The 18,064-nt window shown below is 34.4% G+C and overlaps 1 protein-coding gene across 10 annotated transcripts in view; it reads right to left on the minus strand.

Annotated features, from left to right (window-relative positions):
* Positions 1 to 18,064, minus strand: part of LOC132698049 (titin-like) — a 206,587-nt gene that overhangs the window by 142,027 nt on the left and 46,496 nt on the right. For all 10 annotated transcript variants that reach the window (XM_060663890.1, XM_060663888.1, XM_060663894.1 and 7 more), the window contains 10 exons: positions 16,307 to 16,429; positions 11,115 to 11,261; positions 10,776 to 11,055; positions 9,037 to 9,225; positions 8,725 to 8,981; positions 8,274 to 8,454; positions 7,931 to 8,181; positions 7,667 to 7,869; positions 6,761 to 6,911; positions 682 to 858 (listed from right to left, as the gene is read on the minus strand). In XM_060663890.1, coding sequence (XP_060519873.1) covers positions 682 to 858; positions 6,761 to 6,911; positions 7,667 to 7,869; positions 7,931 to 8,181; positions 8,274 to 8,454; positions 8,725 to 8,981; positions 9,037 to 9,225; positions 10,776 to 11,055; positions 11,115 to 11,261; positions 16,307 to 16,429 — 1,959 coding nt within the window. The remainder of the gene's footprint in view (positions 1 to 681; positions 859 to 6,760; positions 6,912 to 7,666; positions 7,870 to 7,930; positions 8,182 to 8,273; positions 8,455 to 8,724; positions 8,982 to 9,036; positions 9,226 to 10,775; positions 11,056 to 11,114; positions 11,262 to 16,306; positions 16,430 to 18,064) is intronic.

An 18,064-nucleotide genomic window follows, 5' to 3' on the forward strand; every position in this document is an offset into this window, starting at 1 on the left:
ATTATTCAGAGCTTTGTATGGCGGTTCAACACTTCCGTAGCATCCTTATCTCAGAAATCATTGCTTGAAAAATTTTAAAATTTATTATCGGCGATGTTGCCACGCCTTTCTTAGAGGTTCGAACTTTCTGTTTTAAATGACAAGAATATGATTTTGTTTTTCAGATGCTTTCAATTTCAAAATGAAATAAAAACGTACCTTTTTCATTTGAAATAAGTAAAAAAGAAGAGAAAAAAAATGGCTGTTGCTGTATTTTTCATTAACCCTGTGTAATGTAATCATTCAAAATTACAGATTGTTACTGAGTCTTAATCACTATCACTTTTTTGGGAGAGTTAACGTCTATAATCGTTCAATTCTCCTTAATCAAGAGATGGGTAAGTAAAGATACATCTAGAAAAATTTAAATTTGAAAATGAATTAAGCAAATTACTCCACAATGACCAGTTATTGACAAAATGTGCTTAGTCTATCATTTTTGAAAATATAATGAATATTACTTCGAACGCGAAATAAGTTGTATTAAAAAAGTGTTAATTGATGTAGCATTCAATAGAAATAGAACCGTTCCAGGAATAGTTTCACTCCCGCTATACTAATTGCTTATCTTGGAGATTTTGGTTTGCATAGCAATTGCCGTCGTCACCACACATTCACGGAAACACAAAAACCCAAACCAACCTTGGTGCTTTCGGCCATTGTTTTCTCCAGTCGGACAAGGATCTCGCGCCTTTCGATAACTTCGTCGCGGAAAGTTTCCCAAGTTCTGGTCACATTCAACTGACGATTCGAAAGACGGTCTAACACAGACTCCACGCAGACACGGGCGCGTTGAGCGTCGAGATGAGGCTCGGAAATCTGGAAATATAAATACGCGCGTTTGCAGTTTGGAACGTTTTAACTGGAATATTTTTTCCTTTAGGGAAAAAAAAAGATTTGAAATAGATTATCAAAATACACAGAAACTACAACTCTGACTATAGGGCAGTGGACTGGTCGCGAGGTCTGGAAACTTGTCATATTGAAACATCCAAAGGCGGAGTTCGTATTAAATCCACGGTTAAAAATCTAACAGCTTAATATACACTAAACCTCCAAGAAATCAGGAAGCTGCGATGAAAAAAAATAATTTCTGAGATTTAAAAGATTTGAAAACAATGGGTAATAAATTGTTTAACAGAAATAGGCATGCATAAACATATTAGCCTAGATATTAGGTTAGTAGGTGACATGAAATTGAATATTATTTTTCAGTTGTTGAGTGTATATATTTTTTATATATAAAAGTAGGGTCAATTGACCTAACTATTTGTAAAAGTACCATGAAATTCATATTTATTTATATAAATTTATTTATTTATATTGTATTTGTGTTCTCGCAACCAAATGGAGTCGACATTATTATTGGAATTCCCCAAATCGCTAAATATCGTATTTGGGTATTCCTTGCAGAGAGTTCTAGGTAAATTGGACATCACAAGCACATAAAATTATTATGAAATACATATTAATATTAAATAATGATAGGTAATACAATTGCAAGATAGATGTTAAGATGTTAAGAAGTTGTCAGTTGACGGTCAATTTCCGGTGGTCAATTGACTAGACTATATAAAAGGGACATCTTACTTGCGACTCTTTGACTAGAAGTGATTAGTTTTGGTTAATTTTAAAAAAATGTTTTCAACTCCATTTTTGCAGCAAGAAAGATTTTGTAAAGTTCGGTTTTACTATTTTGTCAAGAAATAAATGACATGAAAATGTATTCGTTTTGGCTAGCCATTTATTCAATCAATAGAAGAGATTTTTTTTGAGAGGTGTTTGATTAACGATTGATAGGACGAGAATCAAAGCCTTTTTTTATATTTCCATTTTTGGTTTTTATGAAAGAGTGGAAATTATTTTTCCTTCTTTGTTTCATTGTTCAAGTGTTCTCTTCATGTTGTCGACCTACGGCTACAACATACAGATCTAACATAAAATTATAATATTAAACAAACAAGGACCGATCGGGATTGTTTATAATGACATAATCTTTTTTTTTTGTTGATTGGATTGTAACCTACATGTTATAGATATACCAGGGATGTCTATAAGAAGTAAAGTTCAAATTTTCTCAGTAACACAGTACAATTTTTAAGTCAATTTGGCATAAAAAATGTAAATAATCAAGTTTTTTTAATTAATTTATTATAATTTTTTATTTTGATTATAATTAATTTATTATACGTTTTATTACATCCTCGAATATAAAAATATTAAATAATTTCGGCTCACCCTGTATATATTTTTTACTAAAAACTATTTGAGCATTGACGTCAAATCTCCTAGTGGAAAAAATTAAGAAACATAGAGGTTGAAATTTTCAGTTCATTATATTGCGTGTTATACATCAATTTTATTACAGTCTCAACTGAAAAACGTAAGAAATTCGAACTAAAGACGAAGAATCGGCGTTCTTTGGGATTTTATAAATAGTTTTCAGAACGGCGTTCACTGAAGAAATAAATTGGAATAGGAAGTCAATTAAAAGGATCCAGACAGATTAATTGACAACGACTCTGTAGTTTTTTTTTATTAATGTCTGAGTTGGATAAGTGATTAGTTGAAGGAAAAGGCGATTTCCGGCGACAATCAATATTTCTATTCGTTAATTTATTACTGTTATTAAAAATAGTTCTTAAATAATGCTCGTGTTACCTTTGTTCCGGGAATGCAGAAATGTACAACGTTAAAATCGTTTTCGCGTAATTCATATATCAAGCAGGCCGCTACAAATCTAAACTGACCGATTTTGCATGGGAAAACCGATAAAATCCAGACGGATTTTCGGCAAAGTAAATATATTTTCATTGTGTGGGCCTCCGTTATGTAAAAATAGATGTTTTGATCAATTAGCCTATATTTTTGGTACAAATAATATGCCGTGTCGATTTTTCAAAAGCAAGAATGGTTCGTAAATTTTATATTTAGATTAAACATGCCGTCGCAAAAAAAAAGTCGTGGCAGATACATGTGGTATCCCGAATCCAGGGAAATGGAATCACCGCTCGACACGCCCTAGCTTAAGGAATGATCGGGCATTATTCTGTCATTGTCACGTCATAAGATTATTAGGATTACTGCTAGTGCCAGAAAAGCAAACCAGACAGTAACAATTTAAAGAGTTGAAGGAGTATCACTTAATTACCAAATAGTCTTTTTCAAACTGCAGTTGGTAATGTTTACCAGTGTATTTTTTAATGATTCATTAATCCAAAGTTAATTAAGTTGTATCGCTATGCTGTTCGCTTTATAATTATTTGAAAGATAGTATCGACTTTTCATAAAGGTGAGTGGCGTACGATCTAAAAAACTTAGTTTGGTTTGTAATTGGTCTCACGTAGACAAAAAATTGTCTGAGTCTATCCTCGCTGATTAGATCAAAATGTAGTGGTTTATGCTAGTTCCGATAAAGGAAAAGTGAAAGAAAGAAAAAAATAGATACGGCAAGAAATGAAGTTTTCGAGTGTGGTGTTTCTTTCGCAAATGCGGACGAAAGTTGAGACCGTCCGATTGCTAAGCCTCCTGGTCGATTAAAACGCACAATTTGAAGACTAGGTAAGTTGTTACCGCAAATATTAGTGAACAGGTAGCTAAAATTCTAGTTTGGTTACACTCCTCATATTTTCGACGAGATTTAAATGTTTAATTAAGTTGTTAAAATGTAAAAGTTGTTAAATGTAAAAATGCTCCCCCAAAAATATGTTGAAATTGACTTCTGTTTTTTAAGTACGACTTTAACATTAAGAATCCTGGATAGTAGAATCAAACACCCAGTTTCCAACGACTATCAAGCGGTGAACTTGTCAGCTTTGCTGTTTTAAATGTTATTAAATACGTTTTTCTACTCCCGTCTATAAAATACCTAAATACCCACCGATCTAGCGTGCGGGAAGCATTACTTTACCACGTCAGTTTCGTTTTCCATGAATCCGGGCCACTTTCCGGGATTTTACCGCACGGATTTGGGAGCAATCGGATGTTTTCGGAGATATTTCCCACGCTTTGAATTTTGACGTTTGTCAATTCTGACGGTCATGTCAGTGAATGTATTCGTGTTGTTTTGCGAAAATATAACCAAATACTAACGGTCGTAGAAAAAGTATAGTATGCAACACGTTCGGTAAACTTTTTAACTCACTCGTTTATTAAAAATTCGCTCCGCTCGTGTCAAATAAACTCGTGAGTCAAATGCCGTTTACCGCACTTATTGCATAATATACTATTAACAAGTGAACGTTCTGTGAATTGTTTATTTATTTACAGAAAATTATACATATATATTAGAATAATACTATAGCTATATACTAAATATTGTCTTTACCCTTTTCACTGCATATTAGCTTGAGCAAAATAAGCATGACTCAGTTGATTATCAAAACAATTAAAGAGAGAATATTTTACGACGCACAAAAAATGCTGCTTTAAAAACATTTGGCAGAGCTTAAAATTAAGTTGAAATGACGAACGAAGTGCTTAGAGTACGAATGAGAATCTTAAGAACTTCGAAGATGTCATTGAGAATCGAGGCGAGAGATTTCATCAGGACAAACTATAAACCACCGCATCAAGGTCACATGCTGCTGGAGTTTAAGAAGGGTCAGTTTTGAAATATGTTCAAAAATTTCACTTGCTCTTTGGGTTTTGGAAAAGATGGTGTCAAATTATCAAAAACATCTTCAAAATAATGTTTCAAAGAAAATTCCACAGGTTACCGTAATACTATTTACAAATATTTTGATTGAATTCTACTCTGTACCTGCTTATATATTGTTGTGTCGTTGTTGTGCTGTTATATATTGCTAAAGGAAGGGCATGAACGTTGTCACGCATGACTGATGACACCTGAGTCTCAGTTAAGATTCTTTGGTTGCTGATATATTTTTCTTCCGGTCTCTCCAATGCATTCTTTGCCGCATGTGCGTGTAATGCTGCAAACTACTGGCATCTCAAACGGAATTTTGTCTTTTGGGGATTTTTGGAAAAGTGGTAAATCTGGTTTTGACCAACAATCTTAACCGCGACGTAGGTCTTTACCTCTCACCAATATAGGAATCTGTTATACATCTCCTTTAGCTTCACCCTCCTCAAACAATATATAAGCAGACACAGAGAAGTATGCGGGTCAGTGTCAGTTAAGCTCTGAAGAAGCCAACAGGATTATTGGCGAAACGTCCGCAAGAAAAATGCTTTCGAAGTTTTCAAATAGAGTTAATTTTAACGATGTTTTACATACATAGTTAAAAGCTAAAATTTCGATATTTTTATTTAACGTATAGGTTAAATACATAATAGCATAATTTTAATTAATATTGGGCTTTAGGGCACGGAAATTCATACAAAGTCGGCTCCAAATACATGTGAGAAAGGTCTTTGTTTTGCGTGATCAATAAAAAAATAAACAGAAACAAATAAAACATATTTATGGGCCATTAAATGCCGTAAAGCATTACGAACCTTTGGTTGCGTTTTCTAACGCATTAAAACTTTAATCGTTGTTTCATTATTGCCCATTCTTATATACCTTCCGGGAAGTTATAAACATAAATTCAGTGGGCATTCAATGCAAGCTTTCGCATTGTATGACCCCGGAATGTCTATTTATAATTTCACTGACCATAATATCTGGCCGCACAGCACAGTATACGCGACGTGGCAGTTGTTCCAGCTATTATGCCTGATTTACTGCGAAATCGAGTTAAACGCATTGCCGCCACAAAGCGAAATTAATGAGTTTTCCTGAACTCACCTTATCTGCGGCTTGATAGTGTCCATATATAAGAAATCTTCAAAATCAAATATGAACAAGAAAATGAATAGGGAAAATCGTGATTCGAATAAACCCCTGGAAAATAATGATTTTTCTTACTTTATCCAGCGTAATGTTATCACCAAAGGTTTGGTCTTATTTGTCTCTCAAGAGGATATTTACTATATTTTTTGTGGATAATGACTTTTACATTATTTTAACAAATTTTAATAATTGTTACTATATTTTCCTTCTTTTCCTAATGGGATTTATACAAATTTCCGAAGCGTGTGTGTCAATCCTCATAATTATTTTTTTTACTACTTCCTATTTTAAAATATCTCATTATTAAAATGTCACTTTCAGGCCTAATAATCTTTTACATTTATTAACAACTTACTTTGCTTTGCTCAGCTCGTGTCTAAATGATCAAACTTGTTATAAAACTATTTAGTTGAGCTAAACTTAGTTGTTAAATAAGTTGTACCTCATTGATCGATTTATTATATATTTATTGCATATTTTGCTTTCTGGTTACTTTTTTTAATTCTTACATACTCTTTTATACAATTTTTAGTGTTTGGTTATTTGTCCAAAGTATTACTTTAAATAAACAATTTATTATTATTTCCACGGAACCTGGACTAATCTTGTAGGCTAGTCAAAAGCATACCAACGAAGCTAACAATTTGCGACACCTTTATATCATTTACATTAATATGTTTAAGCTAAATTTGTGCTAAGCGCTGCATGATTCGGAAACAGATCTCGACTACGCCTATGTGTCCAATCCAAGAATAGATGTGACGGAAAACTCGCGGTTTATAATTTTTTTCGGTATAAATAGAAACGCATAAAATTATCGATTAACGACAAATTCGCTAATAGTTTTAAATGTTTCATAATAGTGTGTTTAACTAACATTTCCTGTCAGCATGCCTGAGACGTAGCTAGCACACCCGTACTTACCCTTTTGCTGTCATTGATAAATGTCAAACCCGTATTCTTCGCCGACTGGAAATAGGGAATCAGAGATTCGAATTTTTCTTCGGTAGCCTTCATCGCTTCTTCATCAATATCACCTTTGTTCTTTAGCGAGGCCTCGAGTTTATCCATTTCTCTGGAAAAAAGGAGATCGACGCTCTTATGGGATATTTCGGTTATACCACGTCAATTTCATGAAATACTATTGCATTCATTTTAATTCGTTGTTTTATTATCAAATTGCGATTCTTGAATTTCACACAAATATTCACATTTATTAGACAAAAAAATCAATCAGTTATATTGAATAAGGCACTAGGACTGTCCCTATGCCACTATCAATTTGAGCTCTTTATTTTCAATATACAGGGTGATTTTTTTAAATGTTAGGTTTTTATTAAATCTAACCGAAGATTCAAACAATAATTGAAAAATAATTTTATGTTGTTTACTTCAAATAATTTGGTTTGAGTTGTCAAAAAATCGTAACACAAATCAAAAATTTACGATTCAAAAGTGTTAAACAAACCATCAACATAACTACAAAAAAGTCTATACACGTTCATTATAGAAAATAGGGAGGCCACATGGTAACACCCCGGCCCTATAATTTTCGTTACTCTTTTGAGGTTTTTGATGAAAATCGTGCAGAAACTGTGTAAGGGTTTGATGTATATCAGTAAATTTCAAAGGACTCCAAAATATACCAAAGACGTTAATAAATATGCATTTCAAAAAGTTAACTTTGATAGCCTGTATATTGAAAAAAAAAACTGTTCAGACGGAAAAGGTCACTGTTTGAGCCAAAGCAATTTATCGTTCACTTAGTATTTTGCAATGCCCAGGTCAAATTTACGTATTAATTTTTCATAAGCCAGAACATGTCACTACCTGTTAACAATGTCAGCCTCCATGTGGAACTTGACATACATTCTTGCCAAATCAAGACGGTTTTCTAAAAGGTTCTTCATCTTCATCCATCTGTCATGTAGCCCTTCCACCTTAGAGTCTACGTCTTTTCTTTGGTTATCTTCGAGGTATTCCAATATCGGCGGTAGGGTTAAAAGTAATTGGTTAATTTCGTTTCCTTTCGTCTGAAAAATATACTCGCCGTTATCGAGAATGGATGCTATTCACACTCCAATGCCAAATTACCTGTAAATCGTTTTGCAATTGGTTGTGTAACTGGAAAAAGTCCTCTGCTAATCTCAAATCCCCGCCCATATCTTGGTGTCCTTGTAGGAACGCCTCCGCAATCGTCACTAACCACTTATAAATTTCGTTATGTCTCTCCAAAAAGTTGTTGAGGGCTGCGTTGATTCTGATATTCTCTTCCTTATGAGCAGTGCACAATCCATTTAGAAGGATTTTCATGTCTTCTAGTTCTTGAACCATCTTTTTAACGCCTGTGAAGAAAAATTGTTGCGTCTTGTGATTTTTTGAAGCTGCCAGGATCCAATGATGGCCTTAAATTTTATTAACAATCTGCATAATATACCTTCTGTTCCGCTAAAAGTGGCCGCCGAATCTATAATCGCATAGCCTTCACGTATCGGTGCTGAAGTTGATTCATCTATAGTTCTGGAACATTGCGCGTGAAGCTCAGCTAACTTGGGAGAAGTTTTCGGAAGTTCCGTTGTTTTCAACTGAATTTCCAATTGGTCTAATTTGTTGAGAACCTGCAGAGAAGTGGTAAATTAGTCGTAGTCGCTTCGGAAAATATAAGAAATGAAGAAGCAACAGCTGTGAAACAAGCGTCTGCAGTTTTAAGGTACTTGGGATTGGTGGAATATGATGAAATTGGTACAAATTGATTTTAGTTGTTTTTTGATATTTCAGTTAATGATGTTTGGATGGGCAATGTTCTTCCCTTTTCTTAATAACTGTCCAAATGGAGAGAGAAAAATGAAATACTTTTTACCACAAGGCTATTAAAGGGGCTAAATTACCGTCTGAGCGGATCGGAAGAAGGCTATAACTCGTTCAAGAAGACTTTCGTGATTTTGTAAGTCAGTCAAATAGTCAGATGTTGATGACAAGACAACGTAAGCTTGTTGCGTGGCTTGTTCTCCTGCAAAACAACCGGATGCGAGCAATTGCTCGGTGGCTTTGGTGATTTTTAAAGCTTTCTCTTGAAGCTGCTTGGCTTCAGGTAGCAGCTTTCGGTGCTCGTGTAGTAAAAGTTCGGCACTTGACGATGAATCGCCTATAAAATTAAGTATTTCAATTACAATTTCATCGATGCTGAAGTACGTAGTTACCTAATTGACTGCTGCTAGCCAACAAATTTCGTCTGTCGTGTATTTTATCTTCGAGTTCTTTCAAATCAGCCGCGAGAAGTGCGAGGGCGAGGCACTGTTCCAGTTGCGTTTTTCTTCTGTTAAATGTGAGTTCCAAAATTTGCCTTTTAACGTGCAACTCGTCTAACCAACTTTGTACTTGTGAGATTGCTGCAAAGGAGAAAAGGGGTATAGTGATGACTTTGTGGATATTGAACTAAGACTGTAATACTCAAGCGTCTTAAGGATGTTAAATAACACATAACCAAGAGATGTTACCGTCAGTAGATGAATATTTTTTTCCAGGGTTTTATAAATTAAGCTTATCGTTTTGTGGCAGAATAGTCAAAGTTAGCAAAGAGTTTGGGGAATGATATCATTTCCTCAGAACCGAAGTTGCTCAAAACTAATTTTTTTAATTTTGTTTTTAGCTAATTTAGTGATTTAAAAACTACCTCGCCTGTGATATAGACCATTGATTGATTTATTGATTGAATGAGCATATTCGCAAATGGGAACTTTTTATTGCATAATTTTTTTATTGAATATTCTTAACCTTAAAACTGTTCTTAAATATTTATCTACAGGGTGTTCCACTAAGAAGATTATTTTGAGAAAACTATCAAAAATTGTATACATAATCTCTATTATACATATTACATTATTTTATACAATTCTCATAAAAATAATAATATATTGATGCGCTGAATGCGATAGAGGCACAACCCAAAACAGTTTGCTTAATTCGATCTAATTTTATTTTTAGGAGTTATTCGTTCGACAAACATGAATATGTGCATCACTGGTTAAGAATAAACTTTCGGTTATATTGAAACAAGCTTCCACATCAAAGGATATACCTCCTTCGTTTCTATACAAAATTATTTCTAATTTGATTTGATTTTTTTTTTTTTGATTCTACGGCATTCGGGTACATAAAATGAGGTCTAGACATGATTCCGTTTCAATTAAAAAAAATGCCACCACAAGTTTCACATCTTTAAATACCTTACATTTCTGTCGAGCTAAATATAAAATAAAATTTCGCTAGTTATAGTCAGCGAAGTCCATCAAATAGAACAAATTTTATTTCTAATGAGACGGGTAGTAATGAGGCTTGTTTTCTTTATGCTAATGGCAGACAATTAAAATAAGACATTGTTAATATTATTTTTTAATTCTTTTCCACTACTTGGCTTTTTTTGAGAGGAACTTTGTCAACGTACTGGGTAACATTTTTAAAAATGGAAATTTCTTGTATTGCATATAGGTGTCCCAATTTTGCAACCAAAACGTTCATTAAAGTTGAAATGTAATTTAGAAACGACTCTCAATTATTGGGGTTAAGGTAAGTGCCAAGTGTACTTCTTTTTTTAAATGAGTTCAACTTCGTGTCACTTCCGGTTCAATCGGAAATTGCTGTCAACTTGCTTATTTCAGGGAACACTCTGCATATTATTACATTTTGAGATTCCGTGTGAAATTCTGAACATATTTTGTATATAATGTCTTATCCTTATGTCTAACCATTTTCGAAATCTTAAAAAAAAATTGGACCTCTAGCTTAAGATTTTTTCCTTGTATTTGGTAAAATGTTAAGAAAAGAAGCTTATATAAATAAAGTAATCAAACGACGAAAATGCCCCACTCCCCTAATTATATAAATGAGCAAGAAGAAGACTGCATTTTAATTAAGTATATTAAGTGATTCGTAGTCACACCTCGATTAACAGAAGTTCGTATTCGTTCGGGTCGCGAGTCGAGTGTGCCTTCGGCTCCAAGTTCCTTTAATTTTCCTAAAAGCGAATTGCCCGCCTGAAGCGCCCCCATTAAAGATTCCAATAAAGCCCTGCGGAGGTCATGGATAGTGGTCAGGAAATTCTTTACGGCCTCTATCTCCACCGGTATCACTGTGTCTGAACATGCCGATTCCAGCGCATCGTTTTTCTCGAAGAACTCCTGTGCCTTGGTGTGGTACTGGACGTTCAGGTCGAGAATAATCTAAAAATCAGATATCACAGATTTGGTTCGTAAAACTCCAAACGCAAACGCCATCAAACCTTTCTTAGTTCCAGGGTAGAATTGATATCCCTCCAAGCTCTTCCGAGCGATTCTGCCATGGCAGCATAAACCTCGGCTCTAGGTCTCTGGGTGGCGATAAGTTGATCGGCTTGTCTGAGTAATTCTTCCACTGGACTTTGCTTGTTCTGCGAAGCAAAAAATATTGAAAGGTTGCTGCTATATCTTTAATTATAACAAATACATTAAAATAATGGATAGCTCTCTAATCATTTGTAAAAATATTCTGTAACTATTAAAATTTTAATTTAAGAAATCATGATGAAAGTTAGCTATATGTCGCCTAAACCCATTCGATAAGTAGAGTAGTATCCCGATTATCGGTGCGCGCTTTGTCCGGGCGGGGGCTTTTATAGGCGGCATTTTAAATTGATCAACCGTGCGCGGATTATCCGTGGCTAACGATCTGAGGTTGGCAGCACATGGACGCTGCATGCACTGTGCCGTTCTTTTCGGGGAATCCATAAATTTGTGTCGGGAAATCCATGTTTTAACCTATTATAATTGCCGAGTGCTGATCGACCGGCTCGTTAGTTTGGGTTAGTTAGTTAAACGTAAACAGAGGCACAAAATGGAGCGACCGGTACTATGCGTAAACCCAATGTTTTAAATATTGGGCAAAAAATGGAAATTTTAAGGCAATTTGAAAATAACATAAGTGTTGGCCAAAAAGTATAGCACTGGAAAACAAATAGTTCGTGACATTGTAAAGAGAAAAGCCAAATTACAAAGCTTTGTAGCTAAAGCAGTTAGTGCTAAAGCTTTTTCTGATCGAACATCACTAAAAGGGTCTACTTTTCGACAACTTGACGATGCTATGAGCAGCTGGTTCTTGTAGAAGAGATCGGAAGGGGTTCCGATATCAGGACCTATGTTTGCTAGACAAGCTGAAAAGTTTCATTAGCAATTAAAAATTAAAAGCAACTTCTCGGCATCTTCTGGTTGACTTCACAGATTTAAAAAACGCCATTAAATACAAGAATTGATTGTTCAAGAGGAGAAATTAAGTGCTGATGACATTGCTAAGGTAAAATTTTGCTACGATTTTGAAAATCTTTTGACGGAGCAAGACCTAAAACCTGAGCAAGTGTATAATGGGGACGAAAAACACTTGCTGCAGGCTCAGAAATTAGTGCACCAGGTTAGCTTTACGTTACATTATATTACATTTAGCTTTACATTAGCTTTACATATTTTGCTTAATGTTTTTTAAATTTGTTTAGGTTTCAAAACAAGCAAAGACCGTTCAACAGTTTTGTGCTGTGCCAATGCCTCAGGAACGAATAAGTTTAGGCTATCTGTTATTGGAAAATCAAAAAATCCGAGGGCTTTTAAAAATATGAAAACACTACCCGCTGATTATTATAATCAAAAGGCAGCGTATATGGATAGCGTAATTTTTAAACAGTGGTTTTTTAAAAAATTTATACCCCAAGTTCGAATTTATCAAAAAGAAAATAATCTTCCACCAAAGGCTGTACTATTACTGGGCAATGCGCCATCGCATCCTAATGTAGAGCAACTTAAGTCAGAAGATGGAAACATATTCATAACATATTTTCCACCGAATGTAACATCTATTGAACAGTCAATGTACCAAGGGGTTATAGAGAAAATGAAAAGGCTTTATAGAAAAGATCTTATGCTTCAACTTTTGGAAGAACATGACATTGTGGAATTTTGAAGTAAACGCAACCAACATTAAAAAATCATTTTATAAAATAATGACTTTAATAGAAGATACAGAGAATGAATACGTAATTGGAGATAACAGAACATGCCATCTATAAATGGTTTGGAAGAAATAGACAATAAAGAAATACAAGACTGGATAGAATGTGATCACAAGGAAGCAGGGTATCAGATCATAAATGACGATAACATAACAAGACTTCTGAAGAAGGTTCTCAAAAAAGTGATGCGAATAATTATTGCGAAATCAAGACAAGTCATCCAGAAGCAAAAGATGCAGTAAACGTACTTATTCAATATTTTGAAGAACAGCCTGGAATGGATGACATTCATGTACTTCAGCTTAGAAAAATGAAAAAAATTATAGAGTGTAGAAGTTACGAAGCCCAAAAACAAACAAAAATCAGTGATTTTTGCAAACATAATTTATTGTATACATTTTGTATACACTGTATTTTATTTTTTGTTACATGTATGTTGTATCTTGTATTAAGTTTGTTCTCTTTGTTTGATACATTTATTTATCTAAATAAATTTTAAAAAAATATTAAATAAAAGTTGAAAAATTGAAATTTTCAATAGGCATTTAGATTGGAGGATCCAAAAACGTAGTCATATGCAAAATGCCCATTTGAATAAAAAAACAGCTTTAAATATATATCACGAAAATCACTTTACTTACTTTTTATTAATTACTGATGCTGGTTAGTTAGGTTCGTTTAACAAGAGCATTTAAAAATTTGATGTTCTAGAACAATGTTCTTTGGGGTATCCCACATTTTATGGAAAATTAACATTCGTGAATATTCATTTAGCAAATAAATCTTCGTCATTACATAAAGTCGTTTTGCGGATAGCGAACTGAGCCATTTTTTGCAAATTACTTTAGGAAATGGTTCGTTGATCAATTTTTTCGAGATAGAAGTAATGTAGTACCCATTAGTGTTAAATTTTTTTCGTAAATCCGATGCACTACCACAGAAGTATCTAGAGTAACGCCGTTGCCTACGCAGTGACGTAGCGGTCGCCCACTTGAACCTGGCCGCGACGAAGGTGAAAATAAAATGTATGCATAATTTACATCAGGCCGTCATTGTACGTTTTAAATATTATAATTAGAATTGACGCCGCACGTATGTCCCAAACACATTAAATAAATAACAACAATAGGGTGCTCTGGACGGAATGCGAAAAGTTTAGTGTTACTGCTCTGATGATATTTTCCGTTTTGATTTAAGTTTATAACAACTATGCTATTTATTTATCGATATCTACTCAAAAGCTAGAAGAGGACTCTCAGAAGCATGTTCAACCCGAGTCATACATACTTCAGACTAAACAAAAGATTTTTTCTTAAATTCTTAAATATTCAATATACAAGTGCATATTCATCAAACAGGGAAGTTTTATTTCTAAACTACTTGAACTATTTTATCGCATTTAGCATAGTTTTGACACTCGTTAGTTATTATTATTTTGAAAAAAATAAGTCTTCTGACACTTGTTCTCCGCTGCGTTCCGATCGTGCCTAAAGTAACTGTGACTTTAGCGACGTTTATAAAACTTATTGCATATTATACCTACTATATAATGCATACGATTATGCATATTATAACGTGATATAATACTAATATGGCATCAAATCAATTAATTAATTTGACTTCATTTAATCTACAAGGTAAGTAAAGAGTGGATTATAATTCATAATTTCTACGGGGGGTAAAGTTAAGTACTTCTTTATGTTGATCGTTGAATTTTAGACATTTGATGATTGACTATAATCGCTTCTCATTGGTTCGTAAACATGCATATTACTTTGAATTTTTTTAACTGGATTCAAATTTTTGAACATATTCGAGTTTAAAGTAGGTCTGTTTCGGTGATAACTATGTATAATTAATGTTTGCGGTAGTTTTGATCAGTTTAATATTGCCAAATAATTCGATTATACCGAGAGATACAGAAAATCCTATTGCAGTGCAGAAACTTCTGGATTTTAATGGCACAACCCTTGTTTTTTCTTTTTTTTTTATTCAGTACACTAATTTAGCAACGGGAGCATTTTGTACTATCTTTTAATTGAATTTGATATTTTTATTTGAGAGCTCAAACTAAACTGAAAAAATCTACTAACTTAAAATTTTTCATTCTGGTTATTGCAAAATATTAAACTGTCATTAAACCGGGCGTCCCAGTAAGCGCAACGGGATAAGCTAGGGAAACGGACTATCCTAGAAATTAAAAAAAAAAAATAATTAAATTAGTCACGACAAAGTTGGGGGGGGGGGTTATTGTTACTTTGAGTTAATCACAGTTAAAGTTGAAACCTAATAATATCAGCTACTGGGTAATTTTGTGCAAACCCCAGAAATTGTAATAAAAATAAATAATAACGTTTTATTTTGATTTTCAATGATATTAGGCATTGTAAGTAATAAATTAATGTGTTATTTGGTAAATTCTGGATAATTAGACGACCTGTAAAAATGTTTTCCAAGTTCATATTTTGGGTTAGGATAGATATATTGAGATGCGACTTCCACTGAGTTATTGGGCTCCTATTTCGACACTTAATGAAATAAACAGTAAAGTAATACCTTATTCATGTTATTCTTTTTTCAGAAAATATTTTTTTTTGCGATAATGGCAGAACACGTCATTTTGCAATAGCGTCACTCGTAGCACAATAGATAGTGATTTTTAACACTATAGTTGACAATTAGAAATATTCCGTTTCCACAATGCCGCACCTCGTTGCCCTACTGGGACGCCCGGTATAGTCCAATATTATTTATCATGGCGTGGTTTTTTAAAATAAACCAAAAGAAAAAGAAATTAATCAAATCAAAACTATTGCAATGCTGAATCGAGCATTGAAAAATACTGATGATGATGATGGATTTCAGCTACATTAATTTATTTTGGGAACACTAGAAATAGTTTTAGTGTTTATTTGCATGGAATTATATAACGTTCTTGGGTGGCACCGAAACAGCTGGACGCACCTAAAAATGCACGTTTACTTTATTGTGTGGTGAATTAAATTGCAACAAACTTTTTGCAATTTTTTTGGACATGGTATTGCCAAAAACTAGATATAAGTCCGGTAAAGTTGAAGTTAGGCTTCCTCACTTAACCTATCTAATAGTATTTTTTGTTTTGCTTGCGTTCATGGTTTGATAATTTAAGTTTGTGCCCAGCACCAAGACAGTTGAATTTTACTGGAAATCACAATTTCTGTTGAGTATGCAGGTAAATTTTAGTGAACGACGTGTGTATGAATCACCTTGTATAACGCTTGCGGTAATGTGGTTTATGACAAATAACCCGCGCTGGCATAAAGTCTCATTAACATGTTTAATTAAGTCGCTTGTGGCAATCACACAATTTTGCCTGTTTCTGTAAACGTCGTAACTAAATTTAATCGCTCATGAATTGACGTCCTTTGCGCAGCGTTTCTGTTGAAAAAAGTTATAATTACCTGTAACTGACGGAGAACTTCATCGTGCGCTTTTTGCAACTCTATTGCTTGGGCGAGTGTTGCACCTAGACTCGTCAGTTCCGGGGTGATTTCTAAAATCTTCAGGCTAATCCAATCTCCGCACTGCAACAAACAAGAATCGACTCAATATTCGTGGTTCGAAATACCATACGCGATTCAATTAAGATAATTAAGATTAGTTTTCAACATATTGTCATATCGTTGACGGCCGAAAGCTTTAATAGTAGCTTTTCATCTACAGAATCGCCCGGTCGATACATGTAATTAAATAAATCTTTGTCTTGATTTTCCGTTGGTAATTTATAACTGGAACACGCCTTGCGCAATTAAGCACTAATAAATTCTGAAAAAAAGCACGTAACGTGTGGGATTCCGCGAGTTCACGCACAGCCACGATTTAATTTGATTAGGATGTAGATGGAGGAGTGCCTCAGGTAACGTAGTTTTTAAATCAACGTATGGGAAAATCTATAGAAACGTTATGATTTCTATATCAAGTATAATGTGCGCCACGAAGTTCTTTGGTTTATTTGTATAATTTAGGTTAGAAAATTAGTACCCTCTATGTCATACCAACAACAAGTAGGAAGCGTTTGACAACTAATTGAGAAAGCCAGAGAATTTAACATAACAATATACCTCTGTTTTGTCGACTACTCCAAGTTAAAATGGCCAAAATTGTGGCAAATACTCAAAGCAATGGGGGTCCCTGACCGTTTAATAATAGTTATCCGACAGTTCTTTGAACAAAATTACGGTCACATCAAACAGGTTTCAAGCGATGAAGGGTGTCAGACAGGGAAGCGTTCTCTCGCCCTTACTGTTCAACAAATACACCGAATAACTGGATAACTGGCAGGGTGGTATATCTGTAGGGGGAAGGAAATCCAACAATCTGAGATATGCCGACGACACACTAATTATAACATCTAGTGTAGAAGAAATGGAATCTATTATGCACCGTCTCCAGGAAACTAGTGGAGAATTTGGATTGAAATTAAATCCCAACAAAACTATTGTCATGATTGTAGACCGGCAAAACCACAATTAACCCCACGGGTTCAATGTGGTGAATAAGTACCTGTACTTGGAATCTTTAATTGACAATAGCGATGTATGTGAAGGTGAAATAAAGCGACGAATTGCATTAGTTCGAATAGCCGTAACTAAGTTAAGTAAGATCTGGAGAGATACAGCCATCACTAAAAACACCAAACTAAGATTGTTGAATTCACTTGTGTTCCCGATTGCCACTTAGGGAGCTGAAACCTGGATGATTAAGAAGAGCGCTTCAAGGCGGGTACGAATGAGTCCGTTCTTGAAGAACTAAATACTCAACGAAATCTGTCAAAAACGATAAATCGAAGCTTTCTAACATTCATTGGCCATATTGCAAGAAGAACGGAATCACTGCAACTACTAATTGTCAAAGGAAAGATAGAAGGAGGACGCCTGCGCGGAAGGTCACCCAAAAGATGGATAGACCAAGTCAAGGATCTTATCAGCCACGACCTTTATGGTCCAGACTAGAACGGAATTGGCACAATGCTGCAGCACTGCTTCAAGAGCATCATAGTCACTAATCCCTTCTTAGGGAAATGGACTAAAGAGAGAGATGTCATATCAACACCGTGCTGAATTCACTTAAGACCTTTATTATTATTCAACTAAATTGCGTTTAAAGCGTTTCTTTATATGCCGCCTTCTCTTAGAAGGTTGACTATGATTATTACGGGT

The sequence above is a fragment of the Cylas formicarius genome, unplaced genomic scaffold, assembly GCF_029955315.1.
Source record: "Cylas formicarius isolate icCylForm1 unplaced genomic scaffold, icCylForm1.1 PGA_scaffold_2__14_contigs__length_35257938, whole genome shotgun sequence".
NCBI lineage: Eukaryota > Metazoa > Arthropoda > Insecta > Coleoptera > Brentidae > Cylas > Cylas formicarius.